The 23,070-nt window shown below is 42.4% G+C and overlaps 2 protein-coding genes across 3 annotated transcripts in view; one reads left to right on the forward strand and one right to left on the reverse strand.

Annotated features, from left to right (window-relative positions):
- GKN2 (gastrokine 2) overlaps positions 1-23,070 on the reverse strand; it is a 307,921-nt gene that overhangs the window by 150,003 nt on the left and 134,848 nt on the right. The window lies entirely within an intron of this gene.
- Positions 1-23,070, forward strand: part of ANTXR1 (ANTXR cell adhesion molecule 1) — a 218,874-nt gene that overhangs the window by 89,993 nt on the left and 105,811 nt on the right. The window contains exons 11-12 of the mRNA XM_053890755.1: positions 12,863-12,932; positions 14,416-14,494. Coding sequence (XP_053746730.1) covers positions 12,863-12,932; positions 14,416-14,494 — 149 coding nt within the window. The remainder of the gene's footprint in view (positions 1-12,862; positions 12,933-14,415; positions 14,495-23,070) is intronic.

The raw sequence follows: 23,070 nt of genomic DNA on the forward strand, positions 1-23,070 counted from the left end.
AATAATTATGATTATCACTTTTATTATTAAATTATTATTTAATTATTAAATAGGGCAGCAAATGAGTATTGTGAAGACATCGATTGTCTTCAAATTAATATTTACTTTTAAAACAATCTCAATGAAAATTCCAATGGGACTTTTTAAGTTAACAAAATAATTCTAAAGTTTATATGGAAGAATAAACATTCAAGAATGGCCAAGAAAAATGTGGAAACCTGCCCTTGCTGATTTTAAGATGTATAAAAGAACCGCCGTAATTGAAATGATGTATAAACTGGTGCCACAAAAGGCAAACTGAGCATTGGAGCAGGAAACAAAGTCCATAAACAGAGCCAAACACTTATGTGAATTTCGTATAAAATAAAGTGACCTTTACAATCGGCAGGAAAGGAATGGATTATTCCCCCAAAATGGTGTTGAGACAACTGGCTAACCACTTGGAAAAACAATTCAGTTAGATTTTTATCTCACACCTTACCTCTAAACAAATTCCAGATGAAAATTTTAATGTGAACATGAAACTATAAAAGTTTTAGAAGGAAACGAAAATAAATATTTACATGATTTTCTAGTAGGGAGAGGCTTTTTAAGCCTTGGAGGGGAGATAGAATAAAGGGAAATTTTAATAGTTTGAGTATATATCTTTTTTTTATGTTTCTGTTCCCTCCCCCTCAAAATCTAAAGGAAAAAAGAAAACTACCAAAGTCTCTGTAGGGCATATAACATACAAAGAGTCAATAACCTTAATATATAGACTGCTCTTAAAATCAATAAAAAAACAAACAAAAAACAAAAAAGTAAGCACACCTCTGGGTAAAAGATATGAAAAGGAAATTTACAAGAACCATAGCGGTCAGGAAGCATATGGAAAACGCTTACCATAACCAAAAGAAATAACCAAATTGAAATAATCTATCAACCTGGCAAAGATTAACAAAAATACAATGCCTGGTATTAGCAAAAATATAGAGGAACAGGTGTTTTCATTCATCATTGGTGAGACACCATTAAATCTTTTAGAAGGCAACTCTTAAAATGAAGCAACTCCTTTTATACATTTTTGACCCAGGATTTCCCTTTCAACTTCATCAAGAAGAAATGATTGGGAATGTTTACAAGGACTTGGGTACAAGATGTTCGTCCTGATACTACTTATGATAGCAAAAGGAAAAAGAGAAAAAGAGAGAGAGAGAGAAGAAGGCGGAGGCAGCGGAGAAGGATAAGAAGAAAGAGGAAGAGGAGGAGGGAGAGAAGAAAAAAAGGAGGGAGGGAAGGAAGGAAGGGAGGGAGGGAGAAAGGAAAAACTGGAAGGAAGGCTGACCTGGGAAAATGTTAATAATATAGTTACAAAAGTTACAAAACAATACCTCCATGTTATTTCTGTTTTACGCACATACATTTATATACAGAAAGAGACTTGAAAACACATCAAAATGTTAACAGTAATTACCTCTGAATGAGAACACTGTTAATTTTTTCTGTTTTCTAAGTTTTCTACAATGTGTCTCTTATGTAACAAGAAAAAAATCCACAACAGTTGTTTAAAATTTAATTTTAAAATTCTTCTTAATTATTTAGGCCTAGCACACATCTTTAGCTCTCCAATCACCAGGCTGAACTCACTCCTGTCCAAGAAAATATCTTGGAAATCTTCACACAAACTTTATTTATTCTGGCTGCACTTTTTCCTACTCCAGGATTCAGCATATTGTGCCAAGAAAAGATCCACTTTCAACTGGACATACATTTGCAGAGAGATCAGAATGCTAAAAAGGAGACACTGGGATATGAGCTGAGAAATGATCCACTTTAATAAACAGTAAATTAAAAATGGGGTTTTTATTGATGCAATAATGAAAAACAACCTAGACCATCCCGGTGCTGTGTGGTGAGGTAGGAAGTAGGACTATAAACAAAGAGACTGATTTTTAACAAACTCACTAAAATTCAACTTCTAGGCCATGTGAGAAATCAGTTTCCTGGTTTTGTAGGCACACTTACTTTTTGATACAAAATATTATTTCCCAGCTTGATCTCCAATCTTATTCACTACGCATGGCTCTGATTTACCTTTTGTTCACACTCAAAGGATAAAACTTTCCTCCTTTGAAGATATTTTTTTCAAACTGAACATTGGTCATGGAGGCAGTTCTAAGAGTTCCAAAGAGGGGCTCAGCTTCCCAAGGGGACGAGAGACAACACTCACTCAAATGCAGAAGTTCCAGTGCGTTTGTTTTTTAAAATCTGTCCAATTATCTAGAAGCTATACTTCATCTTAGAAAACATCTGGGCCGTGGGGCTGCAGTGGGCACCCTAAGGAGATCATTGATGTGCACCTACGGTGGCAGATGGGGAGGGAAGACAGAGGGAAAGAGAATATTAAGTTCCCAAGTTTCCCTTCTCACTGGTTAGAGTATTGCATCTGTTGGTCAAAGGTACTTAGTGCAATGTGGATGCGTCCCTGGGGGGTTGATGTCATATGAAGATGGTGGAATGTCACTTTGTGTAACATAAAGGAGGATCTCCTCTCGTGGTGCCAAATCAGGCTGCACATCAGACTCTCCAGAGACCTTCATCTAAGTGACAGCAGCAATTGATTGCTGGGCCCTGTGCATTCACTGTACTATCTCATTCTGTCCTCACAGCCCCCCAGTGAGGGATGAGTTATGTGTATTGCTTTTTGCTAAGTAGGACATGAAAACTCAGAAGTGCCCAAGGTCAACCAGATGGCCAGAGGTAGAAGCAGTTTGGACCCTTGGGTGATCCAGAGGCTTTTGGCTACTTCTTGACTTTGCTTCCAAAACGAGGATCCCCACAGATCCTTGGGTCCCCTGATCCCAAATGCCCACATAACTCTGATGTATACCTGATTGGGAGGTGCTGATTCCCATGACTCCCCCACATTTTGTAGACAGGAAACCTCAGCTCAGAGAGATTTAGCTACTTGACCAAGGTCACAGAGCACATTAGTAGGGAGCCAAGACTAGAACCCAGGTTCAAGAGAAAAAGCCCTGGACCGGGGAAGGAAGAACCCAGGCTTCAGCATGTCAGTGTGTGCAGCTGACTGTATGTTCACAGGTAAAGCACATTCCCTGACTGGCCTCTCTTTCTTGAACGTCGGGAGTTTTGTGTTATCTGGCAGTGTTTCCCTCTTGCTCCCACTTTCAGAATGACTGGCTTTGCCAGTCATTTTGAAGTGGCTCCTGCCAAGACTGTATTAGTGGGTGTTCCCATCTTTAAGGTCCAAACAAAAATGTAGATAAGTGGAAATTTACTGGAGTTTTGCTTGGTCAGACAAAAGCCCCGGTAATCTCGGATGGAGTAGAAATAAAGGAGGAGTTGCTACCGGAGGGTAACTAGGTGGTAAAGATTTTCATTCTGGGGCAAAAGACCTTCTTGCAGGGGTGAGTTGACACAGCCCAAAGTTAGCTACAGCAGCGCCTGATAGACTCACCCTTGACAGTGCCCCTGCTCTACCACGTGTGCAGTTGCCTCCGAGCGAAAATTGTAAGCTACACATGGACTTAGCGTGCAGTGCACTTCTTTTGAGGCATGCCTAGAGGAGAGAATTGCTTGTGAACTTCCTGAGACAGTCATTGCCCCAGCCCTGCCTATCCTGCTGGGGAAAGTTGGCACCCTCGACTTCTGCACCAGATGGCTGGACTTTCATGAACGCTGCTTGTTCTCACAGAACACTGCTCCTTTGACACTTCAACACAACGGGGGAAGAGAAGGTGGCAAACACAGAGCTGGGCCAGACTTGTGAGAACCCCAGGCAGGCTAACAATCCATGCCATCTTCCGAATGACATTCTTTAAATATTTGCCCAACACCCATCTAGAGGAAAAGTTGGGGGCAGCTAAGGGAAAGGAAGAAAAAGAATGTTCTCTGTGGACCTCTTCCCCATGCCATTCAGCTCTTGCCCCAGCATGCACACTGCAGCAGCTTGCTGGCACCCACTATTACTCATATGTGTGCCTGGGGTCTCCTTCCCACCTCTTCTTTGAGTTTCTATATAGGTTTGTGTTCTTTAAAAGCAGTCCACATTTGCCATAATTAATAGTCATGACTGCATGGAGGGCTCTAGCCATTTTGGTAGACTTGCCCCTCAATACCAATTCCAAAGGTAAAACCCTCCCGAACCTAATTGGGCACAGCTGCAAGAGTTTGTGTGTCTGGAGACACATACCTTGTGCATGAAGCCTGAACTGTCTCCAACCAAGGGAAAATAAAGCTTTCAAAAATACATTTACTCTTAGTAAATTATAGCTGTCCTGAGTGCACCACTTGCTCTGACCTCAATTTTTAAAGGTTGGTGCTTCGCTTAGAAGATAATTTGTAAATTTTATAAACGCCAACCAGTCAAGAATTTTTTTGGTGTAGATTTATTGAGAGGACAAAATATTTTGCAAGAGTCCTGGGCCCTGTTACCTTCATTTAGTTTTCTTGCAATAACCCAGACCGCCCCTTTTAACTTCAGATGAAGATGAGTGCCAGATACCACATTATGGGTACTATGATCCCAATTATGCAAGAAATGATACGCATAGAAAACAATTCTGGAATAGTATATCCCAAAGCATTGACAGTGTTTGTCACTGGAAGTTAGGATTACCAAAGGTTTTCATTTCTTTTTTGTAAACTTCTCTGTATATCTCAGACTTCTCACTTCTCACTTCTCTCACTCTTCTTCTGAGTCTTCTATCACTAAACATGTATTACTTTTATAATTAATAAAAATAACAGAAAAATATGAGCAGGAAATAATTTACACCCCAAGAAATCAAACTAATTGTGCCAACGACCAGTTCCAAAAGCTGATGAGCCTAGGACCACAGAGGTCATAAGCATGTGTGGGACTGGGGAATGTATAAGCCCAAAAAAGGCAATCTGGAGGCCAGCAAGGCTGCTGGATCCCATCCCTGCACTCCTCTGGGAATGGACTCATGGTCCCTTGCTATTTACTTCCTCTCTTTCTGGGGCCATGATGTAATCTTGATCCTTATGTACACAGTGACCAGGATGACACTTCATTTTCTTCTAAGACTGCACTCAGCTCTGAGTCCTATATTACTATTTATTGATAAGGTGTTCTGACTCTACAGCCTTCCCACTCACAGCAGCTTAGAACCTTGGGCAGCAATCTAAGCCCCGCTTCTGGAGTGCCCCCATTTCAATTATAAAGCCCCACCAAGCAGAGTGGCTCAGGTGCTATCCCACCTACCTACCACCAGGAAAATCTGGACCTATGAAAGCCTGCATGGAGGCACTCGTCCTTACCCCAACCAAGTGTCTTGCAATAGCACTCAAGCTGTTACTCCCTCCTCTGTCCATCACTTTATGACACCTCTGAACTTGTCTGGACATTCTAACAGTACCCTGGGGGCTGTGAACCATCCAGTAATACCTAAAGGACCCTCTACAATGGGCAAAATAGATATATAAAGCCATGATAGACATTATACCAGGATTTCTGACCTTGGTACTATGGGGCCAGATAATTCTTTGTGGAGGGAAAGAAGGATGCCCTGTGTAGTACAGGATATTTAGCACCATCTCTGGTCTCTACTCACTAAATGCCAATATCACTTCTCCCCCAGTTTGGCAACCAGAACTGTCTCAGACATTGCCAGTTGTCTCCTGAGCTGCCATCAGAGAACCACTGCATTATATACATGTCCACACATCCTATTTGGATAGATGACTTGCCTCTCGTCACGCCTTTACCATATAGCCCTGACACAAGCTTGTAGATAAGTTATAAGACATAGTTTGCGCACGCATTCACATCTCGTGTTGTACAGGTGCCTCAGAGAAGGAGCCTAGTGGTACCTCACTTTAGTAATAATAGTTGACATGCAAGTGCTTATTAAGTGTTGAGCATTTAATCATATCATTTCATTCAAATTTACAACAGCTTATGAAATGAGTATGATTCCCATCTGATAGGCGAGAACTCTGGGTTGCAGATAGGGTGACCTAGGCAGTGGGTGGCAAAGCGGTGATGGAACTGAGCCTTGGCTCTTCATGTGCTCATTATTTCTCCATCCTAGTGCAACCTGCCCCAGAGAACAGGGAGGGAAACTAAAAGACATATCCTGGATACCCATAACCTACAGGAACTGGTAAAATAGTTACACGTAGGTGCACGGGACTTATCCGGGACCTGTGGGCCAAGCTCTTTGCCTGAGCTCATAGTAGTAGCCACTGAAGGCCTCCAAGGAAACCTTGCAACAATTCCAGGCTAGGGAAGGGGTGGGTAGATGTGGGTCATGCCTGAGGCAAAAGATGGTGGCCAACTCAGTTCTGCAACATTCAAGGTACTCCTCTGGCTTCAGCCGGGCATGAGAGGACATGCCAGTGGATGCACTATGTTCTGAGGATTATTCCCAACTTAGTCCCACCCACCTGCGCTTCACTACCATCTCTTCCCATTCTGTTTTGACTCTTGTTTCTCATTGCTCTGACCTCAGAACCCCTGGTCAGCCTCTCCAAGTAGAAGCCACTCTTCCACTTTCAAAATCTCTGCTCTGGCCCCTGATGTAGTTTACTGTTTAATGTCTTTCATCAAAAAATCCATAGGCTTGTTATCTCACCCATTTATGAAAACCTCCCCACCCAGGGCCTGACACGTAGGACATGCCCAAAAAATATTAATCTCCTTCCACTCTAAGCAGTGGGTTCCATTAAGCTTGGCAGTAAGATCCCCGTGTTTGTGAATTATCATCGCAGGAGCCCCAAGAGGGCAATCAACCACCTCCTTTCTGGCTGGGGCTCCAGAAAGCTCAACCCAGATGCTTTGAATTGCACCAACTTGGAGTCCTGCTGAATATCAGTTTATTTCAGGTTTTTGCACAGTATTTTAAAAACTTAACTTTTTAAAAAGCCGGTTACTTGAGAATTCAGTGAGAAGGTAGAAACATCCAGCGTAACTCCAGCCTGTCTATTCTCCATTCAGACACATTCCCAAACCAGCTGATAATTTGGTGCTGAACAGTTATGCTTGGCTCGAGGATGCCATGAAATGCTCTCTAGACCCAGTGGAGATTGGGAGAAAGAGCAGAGTGAGCTCATTTAGTCCCCTAACTTTCATTATTTTGTAACAGTAGGAATGTAAACTCTACTTTGGAACTTACATCAGCTTTTGGAGGGTTTCAACAAGCTCTCCCTGATAAGGCTAAAGGTTTTTCTTGTGCTGTTGGCCAGAAATAAATATTTATATCAAGAAAAGATTGCCAAGGCTTGAAAAGCATTTGAATTATTTAATCAGCCTATAAAAGGATTCACTGTGATTGGTGTTTGAATTAACTAATGAATTTTAATCCTGGTTTTATCTCAAATCTATTAGATAGTCACCAATGGCAGGGAAGAATTCTGGGAATTCCTTCAATCGTCTGAAAAGAATTACATTGATCCAAGGTCAAAACCTGGGAGTGTACATATTTGAGTGTATGATTCTGGAACATGGGTTCATTACAGTAGATCACTGTCTCTCAAAAGGTACCTGAACCTTACCACAGAGCTTTTCAATTCCTGTTCCCCTCTCATAGAAGACATGCCTCCTACGATTATCCAGCCTCACCCATGGAGCATCTTGACCATTTGCCTCCAAAGTGGTCAGGTATAAAAAGACTTAGCTCCTAGTATACTTCAGGCTAGCTATATCACAAAATTAGCTGTGACATTATGACAATGTAAGATGGCTAACTAGTTTAAATTACATCTGTAAAAAAACTAGCTGGGTTGACCTTGGGTAAATCATTTCAACAAAACCTGGGTTTGACTTTCAGCCCTGACATGTACTAGTGGTGCAACACTGATTCAATTAACTAACCTCTCTGAGCCAGTTTCCCAAATTGTAAATAATGAATAATAATAATGTCAAATGAGGCCATGAGTATCGTGTCAGACAGAATCAGAATAAATATATAGATATGGATTTAGATGTAGTGGATATACACATTTGTGGGAATATAGATGTGTGTGTGTGTGTGTGTGTGTGTGTGTGTGTGTGTGTGTGTACTCTGCCCCCCTCTGTGCCCTCTGTACTCATCTTCAGGGATGCCCAGCTCTCAAGCCTTGGGTGTTTGGCAATTTGGTATAATGATACTCATTGATCCCCCAAACCTGGGTTTAAATCAAGCTTCTGTTCTATTATTAGACTCTTACAAGCAAGTGTTTTAGATTAACCTATGTCGAGTGTATGCACTGAATTCTGAAATATCTTTGGTAAAAGGCAAGGAAATTTATATTTACAGATCATCTAAAAATTCCCTTAACTTCTGGTTTCAAACTCCCACCCCTCCCTAATTCTCTCCCCCTGTTGCCAACAAGCCAAGCGCTGGTCTCCTAGGTCCTGGTCTCCACTCCCCTGCCCACTCAATGCTAACGGACAGTGAAATGGCTGCCCACTGGACAGAGGAGCTGGGACTCAGTCGTCCTTGGGGTGGCTTATGGCCCCATAAACACCACTGGCTTTGGAAGAAGTGGCGGCAAGGTTGGCAGGGTCCCTGAGCCAAACGTGGCTCAGCCGAGGGGGAAGGCTTTGTGCCCTGCTTCCCAAGAGGACGTTCCAGGAAGAAGTCAGATGATCTGCGTTATGGAAACCAAATGGCCCTTCTTTGTTTAGAAAGAGAGAGAGAAAGAGAGAAAAAAAAGTCACTCATTTTTGTGGTAAAGTGAAAACAGGCTCCAAATCAAACAATCCCTCTCAGAGCAGAAGATGCCAGCTCCCCAGAGCAGGCCCACAGGCACAGAGCTGATAAACTGACAGAAGGCAGTGTTAAGGCTGCACCACAGCCTCAGCAAAGTGTCCTCAGTCCTCCCAGTGAGGTTTTCTTCTGCTTCGCTCCAGAAATATTTGGTCTCCTAAGCAGGAAAGGAAAATGAAGGGAGGGGAAAAGAACCAACTGATTGACCTAGGCCAGTCTTGTCCTCTCACCCCCTTCCAGTGGGATGGAGGGCAGAGAAGGAGCTGTTCAGAGAAAGCTCTAGAAGTGGCTTGGGCACTAATAGCCACATAGGCATACTGGGCCCGGAGCCTCCCTTGTGTCTCTGACTTGGATGCCCATTCTGTGTGACCAGCTCTTCCCACAGAATGCAGCCAAGAGTCACGAGGCCTCCTGTGGCCACTCTGTGGCTACCCCGTGGCTCCATGGGCAGGGATCTGCACTCCCAGGTATTACTAGCACATGTGAAGCAGGATAAGCCATGGCCAAGAGAAAATAAATACAGTTTCTAGTCAGCCATGCCTGTCCTGAGTTTGGTTTATTGTCTAATATAAGCCTTTCCTGGAATAGAGAGGCTCTTGGCAAGGGAAGAATAATGGAGAATTCACATCTAGTCCCGGCTTTGCCTCTGACTTGCTGTGCAACCATGGGTCACTGTTGCCTCTCTGAGCCTCCATTTTGCATCTGGGAAATGCGCCCAATGCCCTTGCCTTGCCTCAGTTCACAAGATCGTGTAGAAGGTGATAACGCATGGCTCTTATCAAGAGGTGGCAGCCAGACCACCTAGGTGTGGATCCAAGCTCCCCTGGGTAATGTTGGGCAAGTTTCTTCACCTCTCTACGTCTGCTCCTCACCTTTAAAATGAAGGGAAGTGGGGCGCCTGAGTGGCTTAGTCGGTTGAGTGTCCGACTTCGGCTGAGGTCATGATCTCACAGGTTGTGGGTTCGAGCCCTGCGTGAGGCTCTGTTCAGACAGCTCAGAGCCTGTGTCTCCCTCTCTCTCTCTGTCCTACCCCACTTACTCTCTCTCTCTCTCTCTCTCTCTCTCTGTCTCTCTGTCTCAAAAATAAACATTTTTTAATTAAAAAAAATCAATAAAATAAATAAATAAAATAAAGGGAAGAATATTCTTTCCTGGGAGCACAGCTAGCAGGTTATAAGTTCGATTATGTAGTACGCTCAAAGTGCATGGAGAGCACCGACACACAGGATGCCCTGGGAGAGTCTCACTGCCATTATTGTCACCAGAGACTGGGAAACACCTTGAAAATAAAAATGTTCAGTTCAGGATTGTATGATCCACCACTGTCACCATAAAGCTTCATAATTCCATTCAACATGCCTCCACTGCCCCAGCAACATTCCGTAATCTGCGAATGCTAGTTCTAAATATGAGGAGGGACCTCCAGTACCTTCCCGTCGCCCCACCATGGCCCACAAGGCCTTGATCATCTGGCCCTGCTGCCTTTTCTAGCCTCATTTTGAATCACTGTCTCACTCAACTTCAGCAGCCTTGTTGACCTCCTTTTAGCATTCAAAGCTAAAAGGCTCCTTCCTGCCCCAGGACATTTGCAGGGCTTCCTGCCTCACTCCATGTCCTCTTCACCTGACAATGGGTGTTAGCTTATATGGCTTCTCCTCTGGGAAGCATTTCCTGACCTTCTTTCTCTTTCTTTGCGCTCACCACAATTATAATGAAATAGTAACTTGTGTAGTTACTAGCATGTCAGCTCCTTAAGCGAGGTGCTTTCATCTGTTTTGTTCATTGCAAGGCCCTGACATGTGGAAGACATTCAAAAGAATATATTTTTCAATAAAAATGAAAGTACTCAATAACTATCCCCCCCCGCAGCTCCTATAAAATCCATTAAATCAGAGACCATGTTTCTCTTCTCGAAGCCTATGTCTCTAGCTCAAAGTAGGTCTTTAATAAATATTTGTTGAATGAATGAACAAAAGAATGAATGAATGAATGAATGAACAAATTAATGAATGGTTTGGAATAACCTAACTTTTCACCACTTGAGAATTTGCTTAGACATCAGAGGAGACTGTAACGGACCATCCTCTTCTTCCTGCTTCTATGGAGATACAGTGCTTAGCACTCAGACGTGTCCTCTAACTCCCACCCCCAGTGGCTCTGCTCCTTCAACCCAGGCATGGAGGGCACGAGGCTTCCTAATCCCCACTCAGGCAAGCATTTCGTGTCTGCCACAGTCCAATGTCATTAGACACATCAGTTTCATAACATGCCAATAGCAGAATACTGTCCTTCAATTATACATGTATTCCTTTCTGTCTTCTAGTGCAGGCATTCATATTCACAGCTGATTAAAGGGACTCGTTTTATTCATCTCCATCTCACCCACAGGTCCTACCGCAATTCTTGGCACAGAGCATGCACCCTTAAATGTTGCATCATGAAGGAACAAGTGCTATATACTGACTATAGTCAGTAACTTCTCAGCCCTGCTTCTGGCCCCAGAACCTGGGACACAATGACATTTTTAAGGAGCTCAAGATGAAACCTGCTTAAGATTTCCCCAGTCAACCCATAGAATAAGAGCAAGAACTTCCCACCTCTAGTGTCCCCCCACTTTCATCCATCTTTCACAGCTGCATCTGCTGAAACTTCCGAAATCATCACTTCAAGTTTTTCTCCCAAAGTCTCCAAAGATCTCTTCATGGCTAATAGACTTATGTCCAAATGCCTCAGTCTCACTCAAACTTCTTCCTATACTGATCTTTTCAAATCCTACTTCCCTCCTACCCTGGCATATGTCTTCTTTGTGCTCTGCCTTTACTCATGCAATTCCTCTTGCCATTCTCTTCACCAAAGTACATCTCAGGTTTTGTGTTTCCTGTCGCCTCACCACATCACCCACCTAAAGGGAGCTCTCTGTCTCCTGAAGTCAAATGATATTTTGGCTTAGCCACTTCTAATATGTCAGCAAACTTTTTCTTTTTTAAAAAATTGAGATACAATTGATAAATAGGTTTATGTTAGTTTCAGATATACAACACAGTGATTCAATATTTGTGTAGAAGGCGAAATGATCACCACAATAAATCTAGTTAACATCCATCCCCATACATAACTACAAGTTTTTTCTTGTGATGAGAACTTTTAAGATTTGCTATCTTAGCAACGTTCAAATATGCAGTACAGTATTGTTAACTATAGTTACCATGCTGTATATTACATCCTCATGATTTATTTGATAACTAGAAGTTTGTACCTTCTGACCACCTTCTCCCATTTCGCCCATCCCCCACCCCCACCCCCACCCTGGCAACAACCAATCTGTTCTCTGAATCTATGAGTTCATTTTTTTTCTTTTTTAGATTCAACAAAAAAAGTGAGATCATATGATATTTGTCTTTCCTCATCTGATGTATTTCACTTAGCATAATGCCCTCCAGGTCCATCCATGTTGTTACAAATGGCAAGATTTACTTTATTTATGACTGAATGATATATGTTGTGTGTGTGTGTGCGCGCACACACACACACACGATATATCATTGTATATATATATATATATATATATATATATATATATATACACAACGATATATATATATATACACTATATATATATATACACACACAATATATATATATACCATATATATATATATATATATATATATATATATATATATATAATATATATATAATATATATGCCACATTTTCTTTAGCCATTCATCCATGGATGGACAGTTAAGTTGTTTGCTTCCATGTCTTGGCTATTGTAAACAATGCTGCATCAGCAAACCTTCTCCATGAATATGACTTCTCTCTCAAACTAGACTCAGACCTGAAGCTCCCCTGGGGACCAGTCTTGTATCTTCTGGTTTCCCCTTCATTATGCTTGGTCTATGGTAAGAGCTCAGTTTCTATTTGTTCCCTGATTGACTCATCTGGATGTATGAAGTCAGAGACTAGTGTTCTGGCAGGAGACTGTAAGTGCGTTCACTTTAGTGGATTTTATGGCTCAAGGCTAGTTTCTATTTCAAATAGTTACTGCTTTTCTAGTGTCTCCCAGGAGTCGGTCTCTAGGAGTCACTGAATATGAAATTATAAAGTCACTTCACTCCTCTTAATCCAGTGACTTCCTTTTTACAGATGAGAAGCCCTTCACTGTGGAAGATACTTATTTGCTGTGTCCAGCACCTATCTTAAAAGAAGTTGGCATGTAAGTTTCCACCAGCAACTGAACCTCACAGCCAGGGAGGAGAGAGAAGGTAGAGGGGACAGAGGGAGAAGAAAACGTCTCTCTTTATTGTCATAATGCAGTCTTTGTCTAGACCTTTCCAGGTAATGATGATGGTGCCCATGTTTACAGTGAGCAGGGCACCAGGACAAATGTTTCACAAAGGGGATCTCACTTTATCCTCCCAAGTTCCCAAAGAACCAGGTACTCACGTCATCCCAGTTTTACAGATGTGGAATCTATGGCTGAGAGAATTTAAGTAGAATTTAAGTAGTTTGCCCAAGGTCACACTGCAGTAGTGGAACTGTCTAGATTTGAATAAAGGTGTGTCTCACACAACTACATTTCTAGAAAGCTCCCACACTTCCCTCTCACAAACTTTACCTTGCCCCGTCATCGTAATTTCCCTGCTAGATGATTATCTCCTCCTTAGAGATATGGAAGCTCAGAAAGGAAGCTCAAAGGGGCTAAGTGGGTCCAGAGCTGGTTGAAGACCCCAGGTTCAGACCTTCTGAGGCCAAGCTCAGTGCTCCTTCCTCTGAGCCTCTGCAGGTGTTCACCCAGACTGCACAAGGTTCTGTGAACTAATTTATGGGGGGAAATTCCATGGCAGTGCTATTATAATAGGTGGTGGTGAAGTGTGATGAAACTATTCAACAGAAGGAAGACAATTAGTACCCTAAGCAAGAAAAGAACTATGTGGGGAAGCAGAGAAGCTGTGTTTGTCAGAGAACACAAACTCATTTCTCTGTAAACATGTCTACAGCAGGCTAAAGATAGAATGGTGGTCTTGAGGAAACAATACTAAACATTTTCATCTAAATTCTGCTTTCGATCATTTGTTCTAATGGTAAAGCCTCCAACTCTGGTTGCCTAACACTGGTCTCCAAGTCCACTGATTCCACCAACTAACCCTGTATCCATACGGCCAAGTACAAGCAAAATGCAAGCTCAGGTTTCAGTGAGTCTCACAGAGATGGAAGGTGGGTGGAAGGTAACTCACCCACTGCTGTACCTCCGTGAGTTTGCCAGGATGGTCACAAACCCCCTCATCAGAATCAGTTACTGATAGCCCCAATAATAACAACAGAACATTAAGTTTACAGCGTGACAAGTTTATCCCCATAGACTCGAGCCATGTTTGGGGAACACTTCTTCCTATGACAATGTGACAGGTAAATTAAATGGCAGCAGGCTTTTCCCATTCAATGCAATTTGCTGCAATGTAAGAAGGGCCGAATGCAATGCCTTGATACACTAGCCAAGGGTATCCTGACGTCTCTAGAAGGTTACAGTCGATGGGCCCTAGAGACCTCCTCTACATTTTACAGGCCCCAGGGGAAGAGACCACAGTCTTTCCCCTGGGTAGTGAGGAGCAGGGCTTACAGGGGACCTCAGTGTCAGCTCAGGGGCCCCTGCTCTTTGTACACCTTGCTGAGCATCTCTGGCTCCTTTGTCATTGCAGGAAAGCAGCGCTTCAGGTCAGCATGAACGATGGTCTCTCTTTCATCTCCAGTTCTGTCATCATCACCACCACACGCTGTGTAAGTCACTTTCCCTTTCCTGAAGGCTTTATTGTCATTCTCATTTCCCTGGGAAGTTTCCAGTTCTGCATTCTGTTCACTGAGCTTTGATCCCAGCTCCGCAGGGCCAGCTGTAGGCTGGACCCCAGAGGGTATCGGGAATGCCTGTGCTGGGCTTCTCCAGGTTCCTCATCTCTGAGCAAGGGTGAGAGCTGAACACACCTGCATGTCTGGATGGTAAGATAGGGCCATTGTCTGTGCAGTAGTGACGGGAGATATCTGGGTAGACTGTGTCTAGGAGGAATTGTGCAGAAAGAAATTGGATGGCACACACAGAAAGCACATCTTAGGGAGTTTTTCTCTAAAAGGAAGCAGGGCAATAGGGCAGTAACTAAAGGGCAATGTGGAGTATAAGGAGAGTCTTGTTTAGAATGGGAGAAATTGCAGCTTGTTAATATGATGGTGGAAATAATCCTGGAGAAAATGGAAAACTGATGAAGCAGGGTGGGGGCTATGCCAAGGGGATTGTGAGGCAGGAGTGGGATTGTATTCTACCAACTCTTCAGACACTCCTTCTCTGGATCCTTAATGGCAGGTGGTTTTTTTCTGGCTACATATAAAATCACCTGGAAGACTTAAAAAAAAAATTATGATGCCCCCAGACTCGTCCCAGAACAATTGAAGCCAAGTCTGGAGTGGGCCCTAGCTTTGGTGGTTGCAAGGCCTCCTGGGAAGGTTCTTGCGTGTGACCATGGGTGGGAACCCTTGCGTCAGTGCAGCTGCTCCCTCCCGCTGTCAGTATGTCAGAGCTCAGCCCATCAGAGGACTGTCAGGGCTAAGTTAGCTTTTATACAGTCCTCAGCCCCTAGCATGAGTAGTTCCAAAATAACCTTTGTCTGAATATTCAGTTGTTGTCACCAAGTGCATTTCTTCCACTGAATCATTCTAAAGGCTAATGTGTTTGACCTGATGGTCAGCGTGGGCAGATACTATGGTCACATTCTGCCTGGGCACTGGAGGACATGTCATTAGAGCCCCCCACTAATTGGGGCTTGTATCCCTCATACTGTCACAGGTGGACAAGAACTAGCAGGCATGCACTGAAGCCAGACAAAATAAAAATGAGTCATCTCATAAATGAGCAGGAGATCCGGCCTCAGGATGGACAATCTCCCCTCCCAACTTGCCCCTCTGCCCACCTCCCACAACACAACACATTTCCATCCTGTGTTAGGAGCAAACCAGTTTTCTTAAAAGCAGGGTAAGCCAGTGCAATGGGTATGGAAAATGGAAGTTTTACTTTTGTTTTTTAATGTTTTATTTACTTTTGAGAGAACACAAGTGAGGGAGGGACAGAGAGAGAGGGGCAGAGGATCTGAAGTGGGTTCTGTGCTGACAGCAGCAAGCCTGATGTGGGGCTTAAACTCATGAACTATGAGACCATGACCTGAGCTGAAGTCAAACACTCAACCAGCTGAGCCACCCAGGTGCCCCAATGGAAAAGTTTTACTGGACCAAAGTAAGAAATTAGGGTTGTCACAGAAAAGTGTCACCACTGAGAAATGTCTGAGTCTCAGACACCCCTCAGTGGAACATCAAATCTGGAAACCAAATATGAAAACTTTCTGGAGAAGCAGTGAAATTTCAAGTGTACCCGCCTGCTTCTTTTAAAAATTGACCCTTCTGGAACTTGCCAACCTGCAGGAAATGATTAAAATACCCCAAACCTAACAACTCCATTCCAGATTCCTCCCTGCTTTGGAGTGATCCAGCAGTTTGGGCCTGCATTTCTCATTATGTCTGACCATACCACAGAGAAACAGCCATGCCCTTAAGGCCACAAGGGCATGAGGAGGCGGAAGGGAAACATCTCAGGACCAAACTTGTGGTATGGCAGATATAGGACTATGACTGATGGCTTAAGTCCTGGGCCTGTAAGCCAAGAAGAAAGGGTGTCCTCTAAGGTGCTGAAAAATGAAAAGAGCTCAGAGCCAAGTCCCCTCTACCTTCCCATCCCACTCCAGCCTTCATTTACATCTTATATCTCCCTTACCTGAGTGCTCATCGCTCAGTTTTCTGCTCAGTTGACCCTTGATAAACACCACCCCATCACATCTTATGTGCTATTGCCCTTTTCACCTGAAAATGCTATATGTCTACAACAAAATTATGAACACCCTAAGATTTGAGATCCAGGACCATTCGTTCATTTATTCAACAAATATTCATTGATCATGTATAACATGCCAGGCACTGTCCTGGGTATCTAAGTTGACTTTCACTGTCAGTTAGTTGTGTGGCCTTGACCAAGTGATTTAGCCCCTTTGTGCATCAATTTCCTAATCTGTAAAATTGTAATAATACTACTTTATCACTCTTAGCAGCATCATGAATGTTAAATGAAATGAAAAAGTTCTTGGCAGAAGGCCTGGCTCGTAGTAAGTGCTTAATAAATGTTAGCTGCTGTTCTAGTGGAAGCTGAGTTAAAATTATTGAACTCTTTGGAAATTCTCTCCAGAGAGTTGGCTCCCACTTCAGAGTCCCATAATAATAAAGGAACTCTTCTTAGATAAGATGGATCCCTAGGGGTATATGTTTGTTACTCAGCCAAGTCCAGGTGATTGAAAGGAGGTAGGCGAGATGGTCAAAATCATCCAGAGAAAGAAATGGACCTATATTCAAACATAAAACCCCCATCCCCAGCAGGACCCTACACAGAAGCTCCAATTAAAAAGACTGAAGCCACCTCTGGTCAAAACAGAGATGCAGGTGGAACGTGTGGTCATCCAGAATATGAAGTAAGGTCTTGGACTTGACGTTTGTTTCTTCAGCAGCTGGTTTGGAGGACAAGGTTTTTAGATTAGAAGTGATCCCCTGAGTCTGAGTAAAGGGTTAGTCCTGTCTGTGCCAGTCACAGCCTGCCCAGCCCATCACCTGGAACCAAAAATAATTCTAAAATATGTAGTTGAGTCTTTTCTTTTCTCGCTTTATTTGGTGCCCATTTGGATAACCATGCCACAGTTTTCAAGATCCACAATGAATAACTGTCGCCCCTGCCAGGAGCAGAAATTCCATGAAGTTTTACAGGAAAGAGTTTTTTCCATCCAAGAGCTAAAAGATTCCTATACAAATGGTAAACTTTACTGAGCTCCAGGACTCTAGAAAATGGTTTAACATCCAAAGTCCTCTTTCACCAGCATATGTGAATACATCCCCTTTCTTCCCCAACCTCTAAAAGTTGGGAGGGGAGGATCACTACTATGGTGCTGCTTTAGGGGAAATGGTTAAAAGAAGTTTGTCCTTTTTAGAGCAGAGCAAGCAAATGTTAGCCCCTTAAAGAAGTGTTCATGAAAGATTGTCCTCATTTAGATAAATGCCTTCAAATTTGATGATTTCCCAACCAAAGTGTATAAAAATCAGAATCATTCAACAAGTATTTCTTGACTTCCTACTGTGTCATCAGTGTTCCATTTACTTTTACAACATTGCTACCCTTAAGGAGCTTAAAATCCAGTTGGAGAAAGGAGCCCAACAAACACGTAAAAGAATATGTGAATAAAGAACAAAATTGTGTGAACCAGGTGTAAATGCAATAGAATTTCAGAGCAGGGAACAAGGAGTGAATTCAGGAAGAGACACAAGGGCTTCACAGAGGAGACAACCCAAGTGGGGACTTGAAAATGCTAATTTCAGTTCGTGAAGGTGGGAAGAGGCCATCCACTAAACAGAATCCAATCTGAGCAAGGACTAGATATGTCTATGAGCACAGTTTGTTTGTGGTCCCTCCTAGGGACCATTAACTCTTTTTCTCTCATTTTGTATCAGTTTCTGGTGCCTTCTGATTTGGGACCATTTCTCAGGTTGGCAACCATTTTCCTGGGATGCCCTAGTTCACACAGTATGTACAATGAGGCTCAGCTGATGCTCCTCCCTATTAACTATGATCAGGCTTTGATTTGTGTTGGTTTCCAGTGTATTAGAGCATCACCATCTTTGAAGAAAGGAAAGAGACAGAACATAAAGTTCTAAAATCAACACTAAATCAGCCGAGAACTCTGCCTTTTCCCCACTAACTTATATGGAAAACAGCCTGGCTTCAAGGGGCAGCAAGGTTGAGCAAATTTGAGAGGACCCATGTCAAGTCACTGTTCAGAGAAATTCTTTTCGAATGAAAATTAAAATGCCACCTACTCAGCCTTGAGAGATCACAACCAGAACAACTGCTTTGTAATTGTAGCACAATGGAGGAATAAAGAATACAGGATATTGAGTCAAAGTCCTAATTTCGAATCCCAGCCCCTCCACCTTGTAGGGTGATCTTGGGCACATTTGCCTGAGCTTGTCTCTGAGCCTGTCTGGCATGGTTGTTGCAAAGATTAAAGGCAAAGTGTATAAGGGGCTTAAGGTACCTGGTAATAAGTCAAAGAATGACAGTCGTTTACTAGTTTATTAAGATTGTCTTTCCTTGCCAAGTAAAAGTCTAATGGCCTGTCTCATTAAAAGATTTGCTGCTCATGCCCTGCAGAATATAAACAGGCAATGTTTCCCTGATGAAAAGTTATGATTCCTTTTGGGTCTATGATAAGCCTGTAATCTAGGAAGAGGCTAGGGAAAACTTTGAAGATGTTGCCTGCAGGCTAACTAGGGGAAACACCAGTAAATTAGATCTGGTGGTAAGTCAAATAGGATTAGGTTGCAGTCTCTTCACCATTTTTGAAAAAAGATTTTCTCAGTAAATGAATCATGTAAATAGTAACATAAGGGGAATATTTAGACCATTTCAAAGAATGAATTGAAACAACTATTTACTAAGGTTTATGCATTATTACCAAGTAAAAACTATTATCATTTAAAATGTTCTATCACGCCGAGCATGTTGGAAGGCATTTTATCAGAGGAGGTAACATTTCATGCAGAAGAGAAACACAGCTTCAGGAGGCATTTCACAACAGACTGAATCTTCCAGTGTTCCCCGAAATAGCCCCAACTCACCATGGTTTGGGAGTATGGTTTGGTTTCTATGAGGATGAACAGGATATTAACTTATTTCCCAAGGATTTTTTGAACCATTTTATCCTTCATATTTTCATGAATTCACACTGTTCTTTCTGAAGCTAGTAGTATTTTTCTACTTATATTTGTTTGAAAGAGAGAGACATCAACAATGCACAGGAGGGCCCCCACCCATGACAAAAAATTATCTTGTCCAAAATGTCAATCTAAAGAATCAGAATTTCTTGGAGGGAGCCCAGGATTCTGCATTCTTTTTTTTTTTTTAAGTTTATTTATTTATTTTGTGAGAGAGGGAGCAAGAGAGAGCATGAGCAGGGGAGGGACAGAGAGAGAGGGAGAGAGGATTCCAAGCAGGCCCTGCACTGCTAACGCAGAGCCCAACGCAGGGCTTGATCTCACAAACTGTGAGATCATGACCTAAGCCAAAATCAAGAGTCAAACACTTAAGCAACTGAGCCACCCAGGTGCCTCCAGGATTCTGCATTCTAATAAGTTTGCCAGGTAAATCTTGAACACACAGGACTCTTACATTATACTTACCTGACACTAATTGTCCTCCAAAGTTTAAAAAAAAATCATTAAAATCTATTTAAGAAAAATGATTTATTCTCTTGATTCACTCCCAATCCCATTCATTTAAGAATCCCAAGATTTTAAAATCAGACCCTCTGTTTTATGTTGCTTCTTTTGGACAATATTTTCTGGTATAAAAATAGGAATTTGCTGAAAAGGATAATTTTAGCTCAATGTGACCAGTCTAGGATCTTCTCCCTTTTGGGTTGCCAGGCACAGACTGTAAAACTTTGTCTCCAAATGCCCCTTTCCCATGTTCCAAGTCTTCCCTTTGTTTCCACCTCTCACACTAAGGCTTAGGGAGCCACAGACTTGGCTTCTTGTTTCAGGAAGAGAGAACCCAGTTAGCCTCAGTATTGTTTTTAACACTGAATGGCTCCCAATGTCTCACGAGAAAGTGGGCCTCCAACTGCCAAACAGAGATAGATTATAAGTTTGGAAACAAGTGAAGACTTGAAGTAAAACAAACAAAACAAACAAAAAACTCACAGACATTGGAAAGAATAATTGTCTCCCATGCACAGCATAGCACATGTGCTTCTTGAGGAAAAAAAGCAAAGATTGTGTCTTGTTCGCCATTGCAACCCAGCACCTGGCAGAATGCCTGCACATAGTATTCAGCAGATAGTTGATGGTTGAATGAATGAATGGACTCAATCAAGGGTCATACTGAGATCATGATGGTACCTGATGGTAGAAGAGAAAGGGAGCCAGAACACAGCAGGATTAGAACAGGGAGCACTGAGTTGGTTGAAAGATAGTTCAACAAAGAGGATGGCCAGCCAAGGAGCATGGTGCAAGATGCACATCCAAGGAGCATGGGGAGCTTGAGCATGATTTAAGAGGGACAAATCTATCAGCTGAGAAACTACAACCAGTGATTCCAGACAGGGCAATAGTCAAAGACCTCCTCAGAACAGCACCAGCTCCACTAGGAGCAGACTCTTGTCACGGGGTACAGACCTGGAGAAGGGGTCTAGAAATAGCCTTTTCAACTGGATCAAGATTCAGGCAGGCCTCCAATGCATGAAGGTGTATAGTACCAGGCTGGAAGCAAGGCAGAAACATAGAGACTGATACAGAATCTAGGTAGCTACATTTTTTAAATTATTATTTTATTTTTTATTTTTTAAAATTTATATCCAAATTAGTTAGCATATAGTGAAACAATGATTTCAGAACTAGATTCCTTAATGTCCCTTACCCATTTAGCCCATCCCCCCTCCCACAACCCCTCCAGTAACCAAATGTTTGTTCTCCATATTTATGAGTCTCTTCTGTTTGTCCACCTCCTTGTTTTTCTATTATTTTTGTTTCCCTTCCCTTATGTTCCTCTGTTTTGTCTCTTAAAGTCCTCATATGAGTGAAGTCATATGATTTTTGTCTTTCTCTGACTGACTGATTTCACTTAGCATAATACCCTCCAGTTCCATCCATGTAGTTGCAAATGGCAAGATTTCATCCTTTTTGATTGCCCAGTAATACTCCATTGTATATATACCACATCTTCTTTATCCATTCATCCATCGATGGACATTTGGGCTCTTTCCATACTTTGGCTATTGTTGATAGTGCTGCTATAGACATGGGGGTGCATGTGTCCCTTCGAAACAGCACACCTGTATCCTGTGGATAAATGCCTAGTAGTGCAATTGCTGGGTCATAGGGTAGTTCTATTTTTAGTTTTTTGAGGAACATCCATACTGTCTTCCAGAATGGCTGCACCAGCTTGCATTCCCACCAACAATGCAAAAGAGATCCTCTTTCTCTGCAGCCTCGCCAACATCTGTTGTTGCCTGAGTTGTTAATGTTAGCCATTCTGACAGGTGTAAGGTGGTATCTCATTGTGGTTTTGATTTTATTTCCCTGATGATGAGTGAAGTTGAGCATTTTTTCATGTGTTGGTTGGCCATCTGGATGTCTTCCTTGGAGAAGTGTCTATTCATGTCTTTTGCCCATTTCTTCACTGGATTATTTGTTTTTTGGGTGTTGAGTTTGATAAGTTCTTTATAGATTTTGGATACTAACCCTTTATCTGATATGTCATTTGCAAATATCTTCTCCCATTCTGTCGATTGCCTTTTTAGTTTTGCTGATTGTTTCCTTCACTGTGCAGAAGCTTTTTATTTTGATGAGGTCCCAGTATAGGTAACTACATTTGTTAAGTCCAAGGAGCACAAAGATATGAGACATGGGAAATAGACAAGTCTGGAAGGAATTGCAATTTAATGTGATAAGTTCTCTAATAGACAATTTAGCAATGAAGTAGAGTGTCTAGGAAATCCACAAACAGAAGAGATAATAAGTGAACTCAGTCAGGAGAGAGTAGGCATGGGCAAAGGCATGCTTTGGGCCACCATGGCTGTGATTGGTTGGGATGGGGTATTAGAAGAACAGGTCAGAGATGAAACAACTGGGCCCAGTTGGAAAGGCCTTCCTTATCTGCCATAGTTTGGAGTTTCTTTAATATTTAATTTAAACATTATATGTGATGCAGTTTTCATGTTAACTTCCAGTCTTTCCTAATTCAAGAAATAAAAACCTCTTATCTTCAGAAAAAAAAAAAATCTAAATAACTGCAGAAAAGCTGTGACTTGGAGAGCATTGGCATAGCCCGAGCTCACAATGGAATACCAGAAACTTAGGCTATGGCAGTTTACCCAGTCTGGATGCTGCCGGCAATAGCTGAGGGGTGCAGATTGCCCTGGTCGGGGCTGGCCCTGAAGGGGGTGTGCTGGAGCTCACAGGTAGAGGCTGCAGTGGCTTTACCTAAGATAGGCTGCAGAGAGGGGGTAAGGACCATTCCCCAGAACTGTCTTAAGAGTTCTGTCCTAGGCACATTCCCAGGTTCACTTTGTAAATCAGTTCAATTCTGTTACCAATTGCTTTGAAATAACTTGGGAAAATACAAATCCAGCCTGGTTTTGTAGTCATATGGCTATCTAGGTAAACAGACAGTTGGCATGGCTGTCCTTGCCAAAATTTCTTGAATTTCACCAGCCTGTTAGGGA

This window comes from Panthera pardus, unplaced genomic scaffold (assembly GCF_024362965.1).
Source record: "Panthera pardus isolate Hobbes unplaced genomic scaffold, ASM2436296v1 HiC_scaffold_25, whole genome shotgun sequence".
NCBI classification, from domain to species: Eukaryota; Metazoa; Chordata; class Mammalia; order Carnivora; family Felidae; genus Panthera; species Panthera pardus.